The 21,918-nt window shown below is 40.7% G+C and overlaps 1 protein-coding gene across 2 annotated transcripts; it reads left to right on the forward strand.

Moving 5' to 3' along the window:
* The first annotated feature begins 1,515 nt into the window (after positions 1 to 1,515).
* ISOC1 (isochorismatase domain containing 1) lies at positions 1,516 to 21,736 on the forward strand. Of its 2 annotated transcripts, XM_082652076.1 has the most exons (6): positions 1,516 to 1,904; positions 11,795 to 11,914; positions 12,014 to 12,217; positions 13,835 to 13,951; positions 19,414 to 19,521; positions 21,607 to 21,736. In XM_082652076.1, the coding sequence occupies exons 1-6, from the start codon at positions 1,602 to 1,604 to the stop codon at positions 21,622 to 21,624; spliced, it is 870 nt and encodes a 289-aa protein (XP_082508202.1). In that variant the 5' UTR covers positions 1,516 to 1,601; the 3' UTR covers positions 21,625 to 21,736. The 2 variants fall into 2 exon arrangements, with proteins under 2 accessions (XP_082508202.1, XP_082508201.1); XM_082652075.1 differs by lacking the exon at positions 21,607 to 21,736 and having other exon boundaries at positions 19,414 to 19,659.
* Positions 21,737 to 21,918: the final 182 nt, after the last annotated feature.

Genomic DNA, 21,918 nt, shown 5'->3' on the forward strand with positions numbered 1-21,918 from the left:
AAGAAACCATTTACAAAATCTGAGAGTGGAATAAGTATGTTGACTCGGGGCCATCAGAAGAGACTGTGCAGATGCAGAGGTGCTTGTTGAGGGGGACTGAGGTCCAGACCAATTTCCAATCTCCAATCTGCTCTGTCCCAGAAGGCATTAGTGAGTAGAAGGAACACTTTTATAATTAGTCACCCTAGAATAGGTACCTTTTTGTAATTAGTTAGTCTAGAGAAAGTAACTTTCTCTTAGCACAGATTTGCACATCTGCCTACAAAAGACTTTCAGTGGAATGATATCTGCAAAAATATCATTTTGGTTTGATGGGTTCAGACAACAGTTTTAAATGGAATCTTCAAGTTTGATGAGAGAGACTATTTTCAGTAGGTTGGATACAAGTGAGCAGTAAAGGCCAAAGGATGGTATTGGCATTATTTTAAAGCAATGGTTCTCAAATGGCAGCAAATTTGCCCCCTGGGGGATATTTGGCAATGTCTGGAAACATTTTTGATTGTCAAAATTAGGGAGGTGCATGGTGATACTGGCATCTAGTGGGTAGAGGCAGGGATGCTGCTAAACATCCTACAGATACACAAGATAGCCACCCCCGTCACTTAGAATGAAATAGTATCCATTCTAAATGTCAGCAATGCCAATTGAGAAACCCTGACATTTCTTTCTTTATAAAAGAAGAAACCCCTAATATCTAAAATCTAATTGTACGTTTAGAGTCATAAGCCTATCTTCCCAGGACCTTCTGTTTAAGGAAACTTTGTTCATAATGTATACTTTTCTAATTCCAGCTAATTATAGTGCCTTACAGTGTTCATAAGTCAAAAGTTATTTGAGGGTGATTGCTTTTACTCGCTCAAAAACAGAATCCTCAGTTTGAATATAAAGTCCTGATTTTTACTCTTTTTACCCTTTATATTTTTTGCAATTCCCCATCCAAGTTCTCCTGGAAATTGGGTTGAGATAAAGGGAGGGTAAGACCTCAAATCCACGACTAGAGAGAGAACTGTGTTTCATGGGGTGGAAAAACATGAAATTCTGAGTCTCGGATGGCCCTCCTAAGGAAGCATCGACTCCCACCACTCTTCTTAGCATCGATCAGCCTGCCCGATTGGTTTTAAGATTACTGCCGCCGTCCTCAAGTACTGCCTGCCTCTGAACAAGAGCGACAGGTAACGCCTCCCAGCAGTTTTAGCCGGGCAGCCCCGTGTCCCCAAGCACAGGCCCAAACTTCCGGAGCACACCGCTCGACGGTGGGCGGAGCGGGGAGGAAGGCGGGCCACACATCTCTGAGGACTAGAGCACCGGGCAGCCCAGGCAGGTCGAGGGTCTGTGAGGCGACCGGGCCCCTCGCGGCCCACCGGAGGGACCGCGCGCCGCCGGAAGTTGGAGGGGGCGCTCGCCCGAGCGCCGGCCCCACAGCCAGGCCCTCCGCAGGGTCCGCCCTCCGCCGGGCATGGAGGAGGGCGCGGGAGCCGCGGCCGCCAGGACCCGCCCCCTCGCCTTCCAGAGCAAGCGACAGGCGGCGCGAGGAGGCGGGGCCGCGGCTGCTGGCGGTGTCTGCGCCTCGCGGTTTCGGAGCTAGCAGACGCTCGGGGAACATGGCGGCGGCGGAGCCCGCGGTCCCGGCGCTCCCCAGCGGCGGTGGCTTGGGGGCGCCGTCGGGCACGGTCCCCGTGCTTTTCTGCTTCTCGGTCTTCGCGCGGCCCTCAGCCGTGCCGCACGGCGCGGGCTACGAGCTGCTTATCCAGAAGTTCCTCAGTCTGTACGGCGACCAGATAGACATGCACCGCAAATTCGTGGTGCAGCTCTTCGCGGAGGAGTGGGGCCAGTACGTGGACCTGCCCAAGGGCTTCACGGTGAGCGAGCGCTGCAAGGTGCGCCTCGTGCCGCTGCAGATCCAGGTGGGTCTCGCGGGAGGGCCGCGCGCCGAGCCGCAGCTCCCGGTCCCCGTGCGTCCCCGTCCCCGCGGCGCTCCTCAGGTGCCCCGCGGCGGCGGGCCCTGCGCACCGCGCCCGCTGGGAAGGGCCGTGCCGCTGTCGCAAGCCTCCGGGATGGCCCAGCGAAAGCGCTTGTCCGAAGGTGACGGTCACCGGCTGTCCTCGGCCGAGGACGGGGCGTGGGCCTCCCGGCTACTGGCGGCGCGCGCGAACGCCCCCACGTGTGTGGTCCTCAGCCGCCCGCATCCGCTTTGTGTGCCGGGAGCGAGTCCTAGCCTCCTGCGTAACCGAAGGGCTGTGCAGAGTAAGCTGTGTTTTTATTTGGGTTGATGCAGAACCGGGGAAAGGAGATTGTGGGGGAGTATCGGCCTCAGGGTTTGTTCCCGGAGTTGTGTTTACCACTTGCGGAAACACAAACTTCAGGAGTCCTATCCTTTCACCCATCCTCTTCCCCAGTTTTCTGCTCCTTTGATCTTAAGTCTTTCCTAACCTTAAGTGAAATAACCTTGTTTAGCCTCTTCCAAGTAACTGTCAACTGAATCTGTTGATTACATATATACGTTGCCTACCTTGAAAAAGTCGTTTGACTCAGCACTTGCAGCACCTTCTTAAATACCCAACTTTAGCTAGACCATTCTTTCCTGGTCGTGCTGGCAGAAAAAGTTGTCATACTTGAGGATTATTTTATGCCTTTTTAATATTTTTAAAAAGCTGTGCTCTAATACTGCGCAGATCTGCCTCCTGTGTTCTTTTTATGCTCAGCTCAGAGGATTCACCGGAAGATTTATCCTGTTGAAAAGCAAGAACAAAAGGTGTATTTTAGGTACTACACCACCACCATTTTTTTTGGTTGAGAAACCGGTAAGCCATTTCTTTGGAAGACCCAACTGAAATGTGGGATTCAGGATTAGAAGGCATTTTAATATTCAGGTGTCATTTTCTGAGTTCTGTTCTGTAGTTTTTGGTGGTTTTTTTGTTTGTTTGTTTTTCACTTGTAGTTGTCTGTGGAATTGGTCTTGTTTGCTATTACTCCAGCAAGTGATAGCAGAGGAAGGCCAGAAGCTTCCAAAGCAGATACTTTAACCAGAGGGCAAAGGCTGTGAGATTCTGTGGTCAACCCTTGGAGAGCCAAAAGGGAGACAGTTGGCGTCTGATACCCTAGAATTTGCCCTGCTCTTGGGAGAGTTGTGGTTGGTACGTGTTTACTACCACCCATTTTTATGCCTTCAAGAGTTTTCATGGCTGACACCTCTCTGCAGCCTTCCTTGTCAGTCTGTTTAGATTATTACTGCCAAAATATGGAAGAAGCTGGATGCACCTTTGACAAATCCATTAATAAAGGGGAGAATCCAAATACTAGCTGAAGAGATCTGGAGCTTTACTGAGGATGCAGACTTCTTTGTGATGCATTTCCTGTAGTGGTTGGGAGGGAGAGTGGGCTGTTACCTAAGAAGATGTTATGCCAAACTAGCACCCTCCCCAAGTCTTTAAGACTTCCCCCTCCCCCAACAATGGGATTTCTTATTTTGAAAAATTTAAAGCCTGGATCTGAGAACTCTTTTTAACTTATCAGTTTAGAAGTTAATGAAATATTTGTATATACCTGAAATGTCTTGTACATTCTCAAAAGGCATTATATAATTCAGGTCACATGTGGCTTTTGAAGTCTTTTGCTTGGTATTGGAGATAAAATATAGTTATTTTTTTGTGGTGATGTTTAAAATAATAATGATAATATCATTACTCTGTTCCATTCTTTTAAAAATGTTATTTTTTCCCCACTAAATAGTCCAATAATTCTTAAGCATCTGTTATAGGATACTTTATATATTTTAAAGTATTTAAAAATATTTTTATATTCTTTCATTTTAGTAATCACAATAGCTTGACTTCTTCAGCCAGGTGCCTCCCCCAGCTTAAAAATAGGTAATGTGGAGGAATATACACACATACCATATATATCCATATACTTATTCTGATACCTATTTATATGAAGAGAGATATATATGTGTGTGTGTGTATGTGTATGGATATTCTCAGAAGAAAAAGGGAAGATACTTCTTTTCATGACCGTTTTACTGTATTTTTTTGGAACCTGGCTGTGTAATCCTAGAGACATGGACATTTTCTGGCTGGATGAGAATGTAGAGTTCACTCCACATTTGAGTGGCAGCTGTAAGTGCCTGGCCCAGTGAATGTAAACATGGGTAAGACCCAATTCTTGTTCCGTACCTAGTAATCTAACTCCTTCGTTTTACCAAAGAGCAGAACATGTAGGAAATTGCCTGAGGTTCCATGGTAAAGCGTGTGAAGGTCCTACAGCTGGCCATAGCATTTATGTTCTCTTTTCATGCTTAATGAAAATAGCAAGCAGAATGGAAAACAAGCCTCAAACTTGAGCTTGTAACAGCATTTGTTTTGATGCTATTCGTTGTTTCTGTGGAACAGATGCCTGTCACTCAGCAAGACTCAAGGTGGCCTGTCAGTGAGGCCATGCTCTGGGTATAGGCCCCTTCTCCCAGAGGCAGGGATGAAGAGCATGTTTGGCCACATGTAATCCACAGCTTAAATAATGCCATTTATTATTTCTCCAAGAATAGGCCTCATAGCCTCTGTGGCCCTGGCTAACATACAAAATATTCTAGAATGTATTCTTAATTTACACAGGGGTCCGAGTTTGCTTTCACGCTTGTTCTGACTGACGTTGCTAGTGACCTTGTAAAACACAGTGGCTGCTTGTGCCACACTGTCTGCGCTGGTGGTTGGTTAGTGGTTCTGTGGGGATTGATCTTTAAGACCCCCATTGCCAGTATTAGGCTCTGGTAACTTTTTAGTGTCTTCTTTTCTGAAATATTCTGTCCAAGTGACCGAGTGTCTGCCGACAGCTCAGGTAGCTGAAGACAGCTCATGTTTCAAGCACGGTTATGAGTCTTCAGCCTTGTCAAAATGCTTGAAGTCTAAGGAATTTTGAGACGCAGGGGAAGAAATGTAAATGAGAGGATTATACAGTGGGAATTTAGGTCATTTTCATGACTTATAAGTGTTAATTTTTCACAAGGTATTTCCCAAGTTTTAACTAACGGAGAATTCAACCCTGGACACTTGGGCAGGGCCTAAGTAGAAGAGAGGAAGAAAAGGACATAGTAAGAATGACAGCAGCGAGAGGATTTTACTTCGGTATGTAGGAGGGAAGCCTCTGGCAGCTTCGTCTGGGCAGAAGATAAGGGCTTCCCTGGGAAGGTTATTTCGACTTTTTCCTGAGGTAGTTAATTTGGAAGGGATTCTGCTCCAGGTTTTACTTCTTGGAAGTTTATTAGTACTATGATTATTTTAAACAGAGGTGTAGATGTTTTATAGCTAGAAGAGACCCCAGAGTACATGGTGGGAAGGGAGAGAAGGCAGGGTTTGGAAAGAAAGGGGAAAGGACTTGGGTCTCCCTTGGGCTTGCTAGTTGGAAGGTGGTGATTTTTTTTTTTTTTTCTTTTGCGGTACGCGGGCCTACTCACCGTTGCGGCCTCTCCCGTTACGGAGCACAGGCTCCGGACGCACAGGCTTAGCGGCCATGGCTCACGGGCCCAGCCGCTCCGCGGCATGTGGGATCCTCCCAGACCGGGGCACGAACCCATGTCCCCTGCATCGGCAGGCGGACTCCCAACCACTGCGCCAACAGGGAAGCCCGAAGGTGGTGATTTTTGATTTCAGAACCTTTCCTGTGGAGCGTGTAGGAGGAGCAGGTAGATAAGGTAATGCTCGGAACTCTTGAGTTAGAGAAGCAGGCAGGAACTATCTTGGGAGGCGCACAGTGTCAGGGGCACTGGAGAAAACAGCTGGATCCTGAGGGTATGATATTGTCTGCCCGCCCACTTTTTAAGAATTCAACATTGCAGATTACTGCCCAAAGCATTGTACACATTTTGCCTCTTGTGGATACATTAGAGGCTACCTATAAATAAACTGTGTTTGAGTGGGAGCTAAACACAATTTCCAAACTGTGTTTGGAACTTTTTTCTGTCATTTAGTTTGCCAAGGGGAATCCAAAGTAGATTCAGATATCACTGTGTTCCTGGGATCTGGCCAGCTTCACCTTCACTCCAACCTCAGGTACAGTCTAAAGAAATCCATCGTCCTTAACACTGAAATTGATGGAGTTGGCTGGCTTCCCTTAGGCAGTTAGAAAGCTCGCTGGAGTTGTAACCTCAGTGCAAGTGACATTAGTGCTTACAGCAGGTGAGTAGGTTGTAAAATAAGAGTGAAATAAATATTCTTTTGTAGTCTAAATTAAAAAGCCCCAAACCGTTTTGCCAGGAGCAGATCATGTAATTGTCAGTCTTTTGGTGACATTTAGAAATCCACTTTATGAATCATTTCTTAATTCTGTAGACTAGGTTAACATAAGTTAGGCAATATCAGTATTTCTTTCTATATATTTATTGTTTTCATAAGGGATTTTAGTAGTAAGTGGTATTTTAACCTCATTACAGAAGAACTATTTTTAACATGTGCTGACCTTCAGAGCGTATGTTTCCTATAGGAGGGATACACAATAACCTAATACATTTATTGATTGATTTACATGAAGCTGATTTAATCCTTGAAATAGCCCTGTGAGGTAGACACTATTTTTATTACTTTGTTACAGATTAAGAAGCAGCTGTTTGGAGATGTTAATGATTTGCTGCATTTCATGTAATTGAAATTAGTGAAATTGACATTTGGACTCAGATTCTAATGTGCCTGGGCTGTCCTGTGTAGGCACTCTTGTAACCTGGGAGAGTCATGTCACAGACCTCTGTTTTGAGTCAGTATTGGAACAAAGCCTTACTATGCCTGTGGTAATCGGGTTTCCTTGGAAACACTTCTCAGTGAAATAATGATACCTCATATCCCCTTCTAGACCCCTCTCCCAAGCACATCATGCCTATATTGTGACTATAACAGACTACTAAGATTTTGAAAACATCACATTTACAATTCCAAACTTTAATCATTCCTAAAGATGTACAGTTTACTCACTGTAGTCGTTCGCTAGGTTGCTGCTGTAACAAAGTATAATACTACAGACTGAGTGGCTTATACAACAGAAATTTATTTTCTCATAATTCTGGAGGGTTTAGATCAGGTTTGGTTCCTTCTGAGCGCTGTGAAGAAGAAGCCGTTCCATGCCTCCCTCCTGGCTTTTGGTGGTTTGTTGGGAGTCTTTGGCATTGTGTGGCTTGTAGACATGTCACCTTGATCTCTCCCTTCATGTTCACATGGCCTTCTCTGTGCCCAGATTTCCCCTTTTGATAAGGATGCCACTCATGTTGGATTAGGCACCCACTCTACTCCAGTATGACGTCATCTTAACTAATTATGTTTTCAGTGACTATTTCCAAATAAGGCCACTTTCTGAGGTACAGTACTGGTGGTTAGGAATTCAACATATAAATTTTAGAGCACACCATTCAACATACAACACTCACCATGCATTACGTTTATGGAGAGAACAGAAGTGGGGCACCATGTATCACTAAGCAAGGCCAGCCACTGTGTATGTGCCTGTCCTGAGTAACCGAGCAAGGGAGGAGCAGATTCCTTGCAGATGTAGCAGCCATTGTTAGAAAATGGTCAGAGCACATGTGGAAGTGAAGGAGGGTAAATACTATTATGATTGTGGTAATAATGAGACTTGGGGATGAAGAGTCTTTTGAATATGAAATCTAAGGTTGAATGCCAGCTAAGACAGTTCTTAAGAAAGTGGACAAAAAATTTATACTTGACATTTCTCTCTTAAACTGTTGCTTGAGGAAGCCATTGGTTGTGATCAGCTTTTTGTGTTGAAATATGTATATTGAAATACGTATTTTTTATGTATATATGTATGTGTAGGGATTTATGTGTATAAATATATGAAGGTGTGTGTGTATACACGTATTTACTTTTATATGTGATTTCTTCATACTTCTTGAATATGTGTTGATCTGTAATTGCTTCGCTTTTACTTGTGATGGCACTTGGTCAAGGTCACTTTTAATTTTCTATCTTGCAGTTGCAGCATGTTTGACAATGAGCAGCACTTTAGTTATGTACAAGGTTTTGGTTTAAGAGGAATTTCTGAGTCAGGTTACGAAGTCCCTGAATTATAGAGTCAGTGTGTAATTTAACAATTACTGAAATTCATGTGGATTTGGGGTGGATGGGGGGTTTGGTTAGAGTTTCTCAGTAGTTTTTTATTTGTTTGTTTTTTGTTTTGGTAGCCTCAAATCCTCCTTTTTCTGTCTTGTAAGATATGGAGTTTATTCATAAAGTAGCATCTTTCCCCCCTACTACTATGGCATAGGGAGACCTTTTTTCTTTTTTCATAAACTTTTAATTTTAGAATAGTGTTGATTTACAACAAAGTTGCAAAGGATAGTACAGAGAGCTAGCTCCTTTATACCTGACCTAGTTTCCCTTCTTGCTAACATCTTACTTTACTGTGGCATATTTGACACAGCTAAGGAACCAACATTGGTACATTACTATAAGCTGAGCGCCACACTTTAGTCAGATTTCACTAGCTTTTCCCTAATGTCCTTTTTCTGTCCCAGGATCCAATTCAGGATACCGATTATGTTTAGTTGTCATGTCTCCTTGGACTCCTGTGGGTTATGGCAGTTTCTCAGAGTTTCATTGTTTTTAATGACCTTGACAGTTTTAAGGAGTACTGATTAGATATTTTTTATTCCTTTTTTTTTTTTTCCGATACGCGGGCCTCTCTCCGCTGCGGCTTCTCCTGCTGCGGAGCACAGGCTCCGGATGCGCAGACTCAGCGGCCACAGCCCACGGGCCCAGCCGCTCCACGGCATGTGGGATCCTCTCAGACCGGGGCACGAACCCGTGTCCTCTGCATCGGCAGGCGGACTCTCAACCACTGCGCCACCAGGGAAGTCCTGATTAGATATTTTTGTAGAATGACCTCATTTTGGGTTTATCTGATGTTTTCCTCATGCTTCAACCAGGGTTGTGAGATTTTGAGAGGAAGATCATGAAGGTCATTCTCATCATATATCAAAGCTGAATACTGTCACCATGGATTACCTCAATCTTGATCACCTGGCTGTGGCCGTGTTCACCATTACCCTCCCTCTATACTCTGAAGAAGCAAATTACTAAGTGCAGGTCATATTCAAGGGGATGTCAACTCCTGGAGAGGAGAATGTCTAAGGCATTTTTGTTTCATGAAATTATAACCAGTCATTTCTGCATAAAAATATGCCTCACCTGCTTATCTCTATGGTTTCTTTCTTTAACTGAAGGTTTATAGATGATGAATTCCTCTACTAGAAAGGATTTGCAGGGTGCTAAGGATTTCAGGGCTGCATTTTCTGACCTCCTCAATCTGTGTCTAATATGACATACGTCTGATGTGGTCCCCTGCCTAGAACAGATACCTCACAGCTGAAATGAGGTATAGGGAAGCACCAGGTAACAGGGACCCCAGGAGATCACAAGTCTGAATATTCTAGGATTTCTGAGTAGGTAAGGTTTTATTCCTTTAAATATCCCAATTTTTTGTATTTTGACCATTTTATATGGTAGTCCTAAAATATTATGTAACTTATTTTCTTAATGAGTGTGATAAAATGATTTTGTCCCAATTTATAACTTATATACAGCTTGCTACTCCTTCATTGGAGTCTAGACTGAGAACTAGTTGAGTTTTGATCTGCTTTTATTGTATTTTTAATCGTTTCTTCCTCAGCTGTCATTTCTTGTTGCTATCTGTTTGCCTGTCTTCGGCAGTTCCCTTTCAGATTTGCTGTTTCCAATTCTGTGTTAATTTATAATCCAGACAACCGAACTTGTTAGGAATGTATACAGAGTTAGTCAGTACAGTCTGAGATAAGATCTGAAAGCTGGAGATCGAAGCAAGTGTCGGTTGTGTGTTAGTGCGTGGCCATCCAGCATACTTGGGCAACTGCCTGGGAGTTTTATTTTGCCTGCTTGCTGGTATTCCCATGTGGTAGAATGGCAAGATGGCTAAGGTGCCTTACAGTTACTTGAAACAAGACAGTTACAGCTAAACTGCTTTTCATAGTGTCCCCTCAACACATGGTGGATGACTAGGGACCCCTGGTTCAAATTTCTAAAAGAATATATATATATGGATTTTAAGCCTTTTGAGCCAAGATTTAATGTTTACTGAAATTTAAGATACATGGTCATAGTGACTGGTTTTCAACCAAGTACCCTAAGTACTTACCTATACATCAGACTCATTGCTTTTGATAATGACCAAAATGGAAGCATGGTACTTGCATTAAAAATTTAAGTAAGGAAGCAGCCTGAATATTTATTTTAAACATACTTTATTGGCAGAGTAGGAAAACCCTCCACATAGTGTTAGAATTAAAGATGGCACTCGCATTCTGACATGAACTTGGTGTTGGACTGCGCATGGTTAATCAGTGCACACCTATAGAGTTAATACCAGAGGGAGATTAAGGTGCTGGAGTCCTTCAGACCAGGACACAGATAAATAAAAGTGCAACCTGACTAGAACAGTCATACTGTTAAGGATAAAAGATTCCTTTTGATGATTCATTTATTTCTTGTAGTAATTGTTTCTTGGGAGTATGCCATGTGCACAGATACTAAGACAGAGTCTAGGGCCAGGCTGGTGGTGAAGCCACCACCATGTAATCAGGACTCAGGTTCCTCTATAAAATTATGAGTAATTATTGTCTGTGGGTGGTTTAGGTTAATTAGAGGGGAGACTTACAGGGTGCCTAGTAAGAGTAGTGGCATGGGTTCATTCATGATCAGACTGCATCCTTTCCAGAGCTTTCTCTCATTTGAGAAGGTAGAAAGAAAAGTACCATGGACTTTTAAGAATTAAATTCTTGTATTCAACAGTGATTTTTCCCTTTTTGGTAGATCCATATTGGGCCCAAGTTGTTATAATAGACCAACTACAGCAATTAATGTAAAGCATGGTAATCTAATACCCAGTTTTCATCTTAATTCATTGACTTTCCTGATTGTGATAAATATGTGTAAGAATTCAGATGTCAAATTTATGTCTTTCCATTTGACAGTGGTGATGTGCTTGGCATCATTTCATTGCATTTTATTTGAAGTCTAAGAAGTTATTCTTGAGAATACCAACTTAATATTTCTGTGTTGATGATAGCAGTATATCTAGATTTGTTTCTGTTTTTTTAGTTTTTTGTTCCATAATCTTTGCTACAGATTATTTAAATTTTATTCTTTGTTCTTGTGAGCAATGCCATCAACAGATTTAAGTTTTTTACTGTTTTTTTTATTATAAAAGTAATACATCTTTTTAAATAACATTTAGCAAATGTTTTAAAATAGCATTTGAAAAATAAAAGAAAGGTATTAAGAAAAAATGTTATCAGCATCCCTAACTATATAACCACGTGTTCATATTTTCATATATTTGCTTCTACTTTTTATTCATATTTTTACATTATTGAAATACTATTGAACTGTGCTCTGTTTTTAAAATTAACATTAGATTATGGCATTTCTTCTTAGATGGTGCACATTTTTTGAAAACATATACATACATTATTTTAATAGGCTAAAAAATGTTTGTCATGTGAATGTGTTAAAATTTGTGAAATCATTTTTGTATTGTTGGTTCTTGGTTTATTTCTAATTTTCACTATTAAAAGCAATTCAGTGGACATCTTTGGGCATAATTTTTTTTCCTGTTATTCATATCATTTCTCTTAGACAATAGTTGTAGAAATGGATTTAATGGGTCAAACAGTAGGAATGTTTTTCTCTCTTTACTGACCTCCAGCTGAAAATAAATGTCATTGTATAACAAATGCTAAATCATTCTTTTTTTCTTTTTTCTTCAGCTTACTACCCTGGGAAATCTTACACCTTCAAGCACTGTGTTTTTCTGCTGTGATATGCAGGAAAGGTTCAGACCAGCCATCAAGTATTTTGGAGATATTATTAGTGTGGGACAGAGATTGGTATGCTTGCTTGTTCATTTTTTCCAATTTGCTAAAGCATGATTCATACGCAAACATATGTATATTGCTACTTATCTTTGTGTGTTTTTTTTCCTCCAGTTACAAGGGGCCCGGATTTTAGGAATTCCAGTTATTGTAACAGAACAGTACCCTAAAGGTCTTGGTAGCACTGTTCAAGAAATTGATTTAACGGGTGTAAAACTGGTACTTCCAAAGACCAAGTTTTCAATGGTATTACCAGAAGTAGAAGCAGCATTAGCAGAGATTCCTGGAGTCAGGAGTGTTGTGTTATTTGGAGTAGAAGTGAGTACCTCTTGTTCTGTTTTGGACACGATATCATTTGTAGAAAACTTGTTATTTCCAGAATGTAATTTTGTATATAGAATACCATGTAGGTATCTGATAGAAAATAGCTACCAGTTTTTAAGTGTTGACTACTTGCATGGCACTGATCTGAACACTTTATATATATTAATTTGTTGAACTCTCACAGCAATCCTCTGAGCTAAGTACTTTTGGTCTCATATTGTAGGTGAGAAAACTCAAACACAGCTGCTATGTGTCTTGCCCAAGGTCATAGAGTTAGTTAAAGTTAGATGAAGCTGCATTTGAATCTAGGTTGATAGATTCTTGGGCCTTTACTTTGAACCCCAACTTTTGGAACACATTTTCACCAAAGACAGTATGTTTATTTATGTGTTATAGGAGCTCACCTTGGTCATGTTTTTGTTTAAGAAAAACCTTAGAAGTCATGTAGTTCATTGTCCTTCACATTTGAATCATGTATACCTATTTTTTTAAAGGAAAAAAAATACTCATGGATTCCTAATGCTGATTAAAATGATTTTTTGTTTGGTTTGTTTTTTTGACATGTAGAAACAGAATATAAGTATTTATTCATAGCTTTTAAACACCTCTTGAACTAAAATTTTAAAATTATGAAAACCATAAAAACAGTGAAATCCAAATAATATTAAAGACATCCATGATGTTTTGATAGTAGGTTTCAGAGTAGTAGGTTTTAATAGCCTCAGGTTTAGATATAAAATATTTCTGTATTTTGACTTAAATAATGATAAAATAAAGGAAGCCTATTTGTATAAATATGTCACACCAAATGCTGACTTTTGCACTTTTCTTGCTTGTTCATCATTAGACCTCATGTCTAATCAAAATCATCTTTGAGCAGTCCTCCAGTGCTAATTTTAATGAGTTGTCAGTTGATAATTCTCCACAGCCCTCTTGTCATATGAAGATAAGGTTGGTTGGCATTATTAAAATCTGCTTTCATTGGTTATATAATCCACTTATTGTTGGAGCATGTTTTTACTCTTTATTCTCTGCTGATGAATTGTTACAAGTTCTTACTTACAAAGATGGAATCTGTATAATTCATTTTCTGGTGATGTATACTGGGTATTTTTTGCCTGTGCTACAAGTTATTTTTAACTTGGCTTACCTTTATACTACTGGGTGCCTTACCACAACTCAGTTTTCCCACCATTATCTCAATTGGCAGTACTGCAAACGCGTTCTTTGTGTTAGGCACTTGGTGTGAATACAAAAATAAACCCAACTGCGAGTGGCATCAAAACTGAGTGGTAGTAGTCAGCCATATGAAGGTCGTCCAGATGACATAGATGAAAATCTTTAAAAAAAGTGCTCACAGAGCTCTAAGAATATGTTCAAGTTTCCCAGTACAAAGAACATTGATGTAATGCAGTCCCTGACTTAACAAAGAGGCAGCCAAAGCCAGAAATGCTGTTTATGCTCAAGATCACTAGTGAGTTGGAGGCAAAACTAGATGTGGACAAGGCCATTAGACCTGTAGTGCTCTTTCTGCTCTACCGTGTTGCTGCACATTTGTAAAATACTGGTAGTTTACCACGTTATTACATATGGTTTTTACTTTCCTACTAGACCCATGTGTGCATCCAACAGACAGCTCTGGAGCTCGTTGGCAGAGGTATTGAGGTTCATATTGTTGCTGATGCCACGTCGTCGAGAAGCATGATGGACAGGATGTTTGCTCTTGAGGTAATTGTTCTGCTTTAAAATAAACCATTAGCCAAGGCTTCCAAGTAAATTTGGAGAGTATCAAATATGTAACAGCAGTGAAAGATTTACCTCTTAGATTTGAGCTTGGTCTGACAACAATCAGGCTGATTTCCGGGGTTTCTACTACGCACGACAAACCTCTGAGGTCTCACCATCATATCCTGTTTTACATCTTCTGTCTTTATTTCTAGATGTCTAGTGATGCCAAATGCTCCTTTACATCTTCTTTCGTAACTTTGCTAGTTTTGCACATCAACTAAGAGGTATTCCAGTAAGCTTACTCTGAACTACTGAAAGATTTGCAAATTAACAACAGTTCACCTAGGCTTAACTCGTCCAGGGTCTAGCCAACACCTAGGGTATGGTGGGCCGAAGCCTGGTTCAGCCACTTGTTAGATTTCCTCAGACTTGAATTTCTGGGGATAGGAGGTGTGTCTCTGACTGTGGGCACCACTCACACACAGTGTTTAATGGCTCTCTGCGTGGAGTGTCAAGATATACTTCAGAGTCAGGGAGTTGATGACTTTCATCAGTGTTGCATAACAGTAGCCTTACGTAAGCATTGCCTATTCCGAGACTGTTGAAAAACAAACTCCCACAATTAATCCTTTGAACCTTCACTCCGCATTGTGCATCTCTCTCTTTCATGTTTAATTCTAATTCTATAATAGCTTTAAAGTAATGTCAATCTGGATTGAATTGCTGAATTTTTAACTGATTATTTTTATTGAGAATGGGAAATGTAGATTTTTTTTTGAGACCCTCCAGTGTTCCATGCATAAGCTGACCTGTGAACCACTTTCTCTGTGGGATTGCTCAATCACCTCTCTAGCCTAAAATGTTCCCTAGGGTGGTGAGTTGGGCAAACAAGAAAGAGAGGAAAGAAAGGAGACTCAAGTCAGTGGGGAGGGCTGATGTAGAAGCAGGCGGGTAGCTGTCAGCAGCAGTGGTTTTAAGGCCCTGGTTGGCCATCCCTTCTCTTATTCCTGAGCAGTGAGTCCTATTTTGCGATTATAGGTGGAAATGGTTTTATTTATTTTATTCAACTATTTTCAAGTCCACTTGGACTACTGGGTTCTCTGGTTGGTTAGATACTAAGTGTTGCTTCTTCCCCTCTCAGCAGAGATCTTTAAGCTGTTCTTATAGTCATAGTTAGCTTCCACTTTTCAAATTTCCTTAGTAATCTGAGTTTAAACACTTCCACTGTCAGATCCGTACTACCTCGACAGGCAGCTCTTTTCTTCTTTGAATACCTTTATGGTAATGCTGAGGTCCAGAACTTGAAGTGTTTCCAAGGAAGCGAAAAACTAAGAACATACAAAACCAAAAATTTTCCTTGCTTGTAAAGCGATTTCAAGAACTTTTGTCCTACATTCGTTTTTTAGATGTCTTATTATGCCATTTATTACAGAAAATTTTGATTGTTGGCAGTTCTGTGTTCTACCAAGACTGAGAATAAAAACAGCCATTTTACCATCTGAGCCTCATTCTTTTGGAGGTAGTCTGTAATCTTACTGATTAGGAGGGGTCTAAACAGTGGAGGGGTAATATGGGTTTGAATTCAGGTTCCGGCATTTTGTAAATTAGTGTCCTTGGACAAATTACCTAATACCTTTGCCTCAGATTTCTCATTGGTGATGTGAAATAAAATTCATATTTTTATGGCAAGACAAGAAAAATTTAAACATGAAAAAATTTTCTTTGCCCTTTGGCCTCCTCTCTCCTCCCTACTGTGCATTGTGTATCTAAAGTATGCATCGACCAAACCTCCCATCAGCAGAAATGCCTGCTCAACCATAAAGAGCAGACAACCCCTTAAAAGAACATTCCTTCTTGATCTTCTAAAGGGTCACATGACCCACGACAGTGGCACTTAGATCTGGATTATGTAAACTGTCAATAATAGGTCATTTAATGTACAGCCCTCTGTCTCAATTTATGTAACTGTGCTTTGACTTCTAACGGGTGGACCAGTTCTCAGAGCTTTCTGAGGGGCTGTTCCCAGGTTATAATCCTCACTTTGGCTTGAATAAAATTTTCCATTTCTTCCTTTTTTTTTATTGGAGTATAATTGCTTTACAATGTTGTGTTAATTTCTGCTGTACAATGAAGTGAGTCAGCTATATGTATACCTATGTCCCCTCCCTCTTGGACCTCCCTCCCACCCACCTAGGTCGTCACAAAGCACCGAGCTGAGCGTCCTGTGCTTTATAGCATGTTCCTGCTAGCTATCTATTTTATGCATGGTAGTGTATATATATCAATCCTAATCTCCCAATTCATCCCACCCTCACCTTCCACCCCTGTGTCCACATGTCCGTTCTCTAAGTCTGTGTCTCTATTCCTGCCTTGCAAGTAGGTTCATCTGTTTCTTTCTTAGATTGATGGATTAATTTTTTGTCGACTGTGAAATAGAAATAATAGTCATTACGTGGGAGGATTTTTGTGAAGAATCAATGAAATAATGTATCGATAGCACTTAGTACAGTGTCTGATGTGGTAAACACTCAAATGTTAGCTGTTGCTTTTATTTTTACTGTAGCTATTGTTTGTTTTTATTGTCTTCATGAGGTTCATCTGATCAGAAAAGTATAAGCATATATCAGCTTCCAAGAGCCAGAATGGACTAGTCCTGAGAAGTTCTGAGGAGGGAAGGAAGGAATATGGTCTGGGGTGGGTTTGGAAGAGCCTGGAGCAGCCAGCATTGCCTTGGCTGAGGTTGAAAGGGAGAGAAGAAGCAGGTCAGGTGGTGATGGGGGAAGATGTGTGCCACATTTCAGATTTTTCCTCTTAGTCTTAATTTGCTATGGAGGTGCTCTAGTCCCTCAGTCCTTGGGAGAAATGTTAAGTCTCCTTTTTTCTTCTGTGACTATGAAAGTGAAATAGAGATCTGGTCTGCTCCCCTTCTTTTTTTCCTTGAGAACGCAACTACTTAAGGTCATTCCTGAGACTCCCCATATTGCCTGTTAAGACCATTGTACTAATAAGATTTATAGTTACCGTTATTAAAACTTCTCTGCCAGGATCTGTGGTGTGTGCTTTATTCCACAAAATTTTTTGAGCACCTACCATCTGTCAGGCATTTTTCTTTCAACTTACAATTGTAGAGTAAATGTGAGATAAAATAGACTAAAACCGTCTCATGAGCTTGATGTCCTTGTACTTCTGGGGGTTGTTAGTGTTACTTGGGAATTTAATGGGTTTAGTCTTTTTTTTCCCCACCCTCTCTGAGACCATCTTGGCTTTGTGTTCTTGCATTTTTAGGTTTGTGGGTCAGAGTAACCTTTCCTTTGGCCTAGTTGGACTGGTTTTGCAAGTGTAAGGGAAGAACTCAGGAAGCCTATTAAGCCATGTACCCATTTGCATTAAACAGCTGGAGTTTTAATTGCCCCTTCTAAAGCCAGGAGATAAAGTGAGTGTGGGACCAGTATTGTAGGTGTCCTCATAGCTCAAGGTGGTGGGCAGGAACCTGCCGGTGTCTGGAAAAAGTGCTGCTGTTCTCTTTCTGCTCAGGTACCCTTCTGGGTTTGGGCTGGGAAGGCACCGTGGGAAGGTCTGTTAGTCTGATCTAAAGACTTTGCAATCTTAGCAAAGGCGTGAGCCACGCCTTCCCCTAACACAGGTTCTTGGCTTGATTACTTTCCAATGCAATCAATATTGGGCATATCTCCGTCTTGAAGTTAAATAATTTTATGTTTCTGTTTACTAAAGTTTTTTTGTGTGCCTCTAGTGTGCCAGCTTGCCCCTGCCACAGTGTACGGACTCACAGCATCCCTGAGGGTTGCTGGCTTCGGGTGGATCCGGTGCTGCTCTAGTCTGGTCAGGAGAGCACTATGGAAAAAAGCTGCCTTCTTCCTGGGTCATCACATTTCTTCCTCAGACCTGGAAACAGTTTTCTGTCCTTCCTGCCTCATGAAGGAACTAGAAAGATTACTGAGAACTGACCTTTGTTTGCACTTTGGAATATAGAAGGCACTTTCACAGACATTGAAAGTATGACTCAGATTCAGACTGACTGATTGAAAGTCCGTTGATTCAACAGGGAGCAGTAAGGAAGGCAGGCAGCCAGGGAGAGAGCTGCATTTGGATGGCTGGACATTCACGGCACCGAGCTGCAGCTAGTCTTATTCCCCGCCCTGCTGTCTGAAGCAAGCACACAGTCCTTTGAGATTTCTGAGGGTTTGATACGATAGTCAGGAGTTGACTGAAAAGCAAGGAGGAGGAAATTAATCTCCAGACGTCTTTAAAGAACTCAGTGATGACTCATCCTCTGGGATTTGTCCCAACATAAAGGACACTAGCAGCCTCACTTATTTCTTCCTCTTTCCTATGTAACCCTCTGCTGTTTTTTCATTTCTCCAGAGCTGTGGTCAGCCTGCTCTGCACACTCCTGTGCTGGTGTTTGAGGTCCAAGCTTGCTATCTGATAAGTAGGCTATGGCTTACACTCCCTTCTGCATCCTTGGGGATAAAAAGGAAGAGTCTGCCAGTGGGAAGGTTGGGTCTCTGGATCTGCAGCCATTTGAAGGGTTTACTTTGGCTCCATTGGGATGTCCTGTTTATTCAGGTGACTCCCTTTATGACGAGACACTGATCCACGTCTTTTCCTCTAACTTGCATAGGAATCGTGTCTAACCACCTCATCTTCTAAGGCTCTTACAGTGAATGTTGCTTGGGGTAACAAACAGTTGGTCTGTTTTTTTCCCTGAGGTTTCTGATAAATACATCCAGAAAATGGATCTCTGCTCTAGAATTCTCCTCCCATTCCCCTCTCCCACCCTTTTCTCCACTTTCTCTTCTTTGCCCTCCTCCTTCCCTTTCCCTCCTCCCCTTCCTTGAGATTTCTGTCCTTAGCTCTTTATTATGATTCCACTGGAACAATTTGGCAAGGATGTTCTTTCACCTGTCAATGAAACTCTATACAACCTTAAATTTTATACTCCTGTTATGATTCGAAAAAGCTTACAATGGTGGCAATGGTAGTGGTTCTGTTGTCGACCAGGGGCACATTCTTAAACCTCACATGAGGCTCCTCTACCACCAGCATTTCTTACTTACGGGAAGGGCATGCAGTTTAATGTCAGATATTTGGAGAGAGGAAAAAAAGAACTTAAGAATCATTGTTTTACAGTCCTTAGCCTTGATTTCCCTCTGTCCCTGGTGCATATAAGTGAGAATATTGGCAAGTGAGAATATTGGCTGCCTGTTCTCTTTTACTTGTTTCTAGTCCTTATTACTAATATTGAGAACCATCATAAAGGGTTTGTGGTGTGGCTAGTTTGAAATCTCTCCTCACCTCTGAATTTGATGGTATGGCTAAGGGCCATGGTTTTGATAGAGGACACTAATCATTGTGTCCTGGCATGCTTTTTGCTGTTTTAATACAGTGTTCATTCTCATGCTTAATTTCTTGATTTGTCTTTTTTTTGTTTTTTTTTAAAGCGTCTTGCTCGAACTGGGATCATAGTGACTACAAGTGAAGCTGTTCTGCTACAGCTGGTGGCTGATAAAGACCATCCAAAATTCAAGGAAATTCAGAATCTCATTAAGGCGAGTGCTCCAGAGTCGGGTCTGCTTTCCAAAGTATAAGACATGTGAAGAACGGGTGTGCTACTCACCATCAGGTGACAGGACTGTAAGCCCGGACAAGCTCATGTCTCTAGCAGAATTAAAACGTTAAGTCAAAAATTGGCTCTTTTTTGCGCCTCTTAGTAAAACTTAACCAATTAGACCGTTTGGGTACCAGCATTTAGTTACAGATGTCAAAGGTTTTAGGTGCTGCTTACCTTCTTCTTATGTTAATGTGCTTTTATTTATTAAAAAAATTATAATGGAGGTGCCTGTTTTCTCTATACCATATACACTGATCATACTTTCAAAAGTGCACACTCTTGTGAAATTTTCTTAAATTGTGCACAGTTAAAGACAAAGATCTCCCAGTAATAGTTTGACTTTTGTCTTATTGTAAGATGTATGTTACAATGTTAATGTGGATTCAGTGCTTTTACTTTACAGGTTGATTGAAATAGGATTATTAAACGAGAATTTAAAAACAGGACTCTGGATCGTGTTACCCCTTTCGCTCACGATGCAGTCAAGTTATTTATTATGTTGCACTGGTTTAACCAGACAAACTTATGTTGAATAATTACATACCTTTCTTAATTATGCTAATTTTCTTATTCTGCTCACCATCACTAATTCTCTGTTAATGTTCTCTTTTTTAACTGAATCTTTTACCCAGAAAGACTCATTCGCTCATTGCTTGTTTTAATTTTGTAAACAGATGGGAGGATTTGCAACACCATATCATTAATGGAGGGCTGTTCTAACATCTTTGAAGTATTACTTTAGCTGAATAGCTTTATAACCATCTTGAATACATCTAATAAGCACAAGATTTAGCAAAAAGGTAAAGGCTGGATAAAATGTAGTTTTAAAACATCCATATTCTTGTTTGAAATTTTTTCCACCTACCTTCCAATTACTGTTAATGCAAAAGGCCTCAGTAATCATTTGGTAGTATTGCTTTTGCAGTCATTACTACCATTCAATACATTTATTTTCATTAAATACTTATTATAGGGTTTTAAAACTTTTTAAAAAATATTATGTGAAATATGAAACATTGGTGTCTTTTATATTAAAGTAATTAAAGAAAACGTATTATGTGAATGAAGTTCTTTTGTCTGCCACAGCATGGCTCTTTGAGTACTCTTCCAGGGATTCTAATATTTATTTAAAGGTGTAAAATTTTTGACATTTGTAATCTTTCAACTCATGGAAATTTTCGAAGAATGAAAATGTTTTGTCCATGGGGGTAAATGGATTTTATTGAAGGGCCTTCTTATTTAAGAGCAGTAGAAATTTTTTTTTTTTTTTTTTTCTGGTCAGTGTAACAAACAGCAATCTAGCATTCTTCTTAGGGTTACGTTTAAATTTTTTTCCCAGCAAACTTGTGTGTCAAAAAAGAAGAATCAAAGATTTCTACACATTTTAAAATAGTTTTTGATAAATTTAACCTAGTGCTTCTCAAACTCTAATATGAATACACATCACCTGGGGGATCTTGTTAAAATGCTGACTCTGGTTCAATAGGTCTGGCTTCTGTGCTCAGAAGAGACCAACCATACTTTATGAGTAGCAAGGATTTAACTAACATCACCTGTTTTCCTCCACTGAGTCCTGGCCCTTCCTCTCATGAAACACCACCCCAATGAAGCCTTTTCACAGCTGAAACAATTCTGTGAACTTGAGTCAGTTTCCTATGGCTACCATATTAAATTACCACAAACTCTGAGGTTTAAAACAACACAAATTTATTATCTTCCAGTTCAGTAGGTTAGAAATCTGAAATGGGTTTCACTGGGCTAAAATCTGTCTTTTCCACTAGATTCTAAGCTTCTTGAAAGCAGGACCTGTGCATTTATTCTATACTCATTCTGGAAACTCATTTTGAGAACCTACTAAGTTCTAAACATGTGCTGAGGATAGAAAGATGCCCCAAGGAAGCTTAGGGTCTGGTACAAAATCAGTAAAAGTGAATTGAATTATGTCAAAGGTTCAGGAATGTCAGTACAACAAAGTTTAGAGTAATATACTTGTGAATTCTGCGTTCTCCCTTCTTTTTTGCAGATCATGCAAGCAAGGTGATGAGGCCTAATTATAGGAAACCTGAATTGATTTTAATACATTAGTCTTTGAATTGGAAGTGTCTCCAATTTTGTAAGGTAACAAAATTCTTTTAACTGATGTAAATAAAGACCTTGAGAACATAAGCAAAAGAATAGTCCAGTGTCTTGAATTGCAAGGGGGTTAGAAAGATCAAGACACATCGTTTATTGAAATGCTAAAACATATGCAGAAACTTTATCTGAAATTAAAAGTAATAAAAGTTATTCTAACCAGGAAACCAAATACCCTATAACATCCATTTAATTACCACAT

The sequence above is a fragment of the Grampus griseus genome (assembly GCF_964374135.1).
Source record: "Grampus griseus genome assembly, chromosome: 3".
In the NCBI taxonomy this organism is placed as follows: domain Eukaryota; kingdom Metazoa; phylum Chordata; class Mammalia; order Artiodactyla; family Delphinidae; genus Grampus; species Grampus griseus.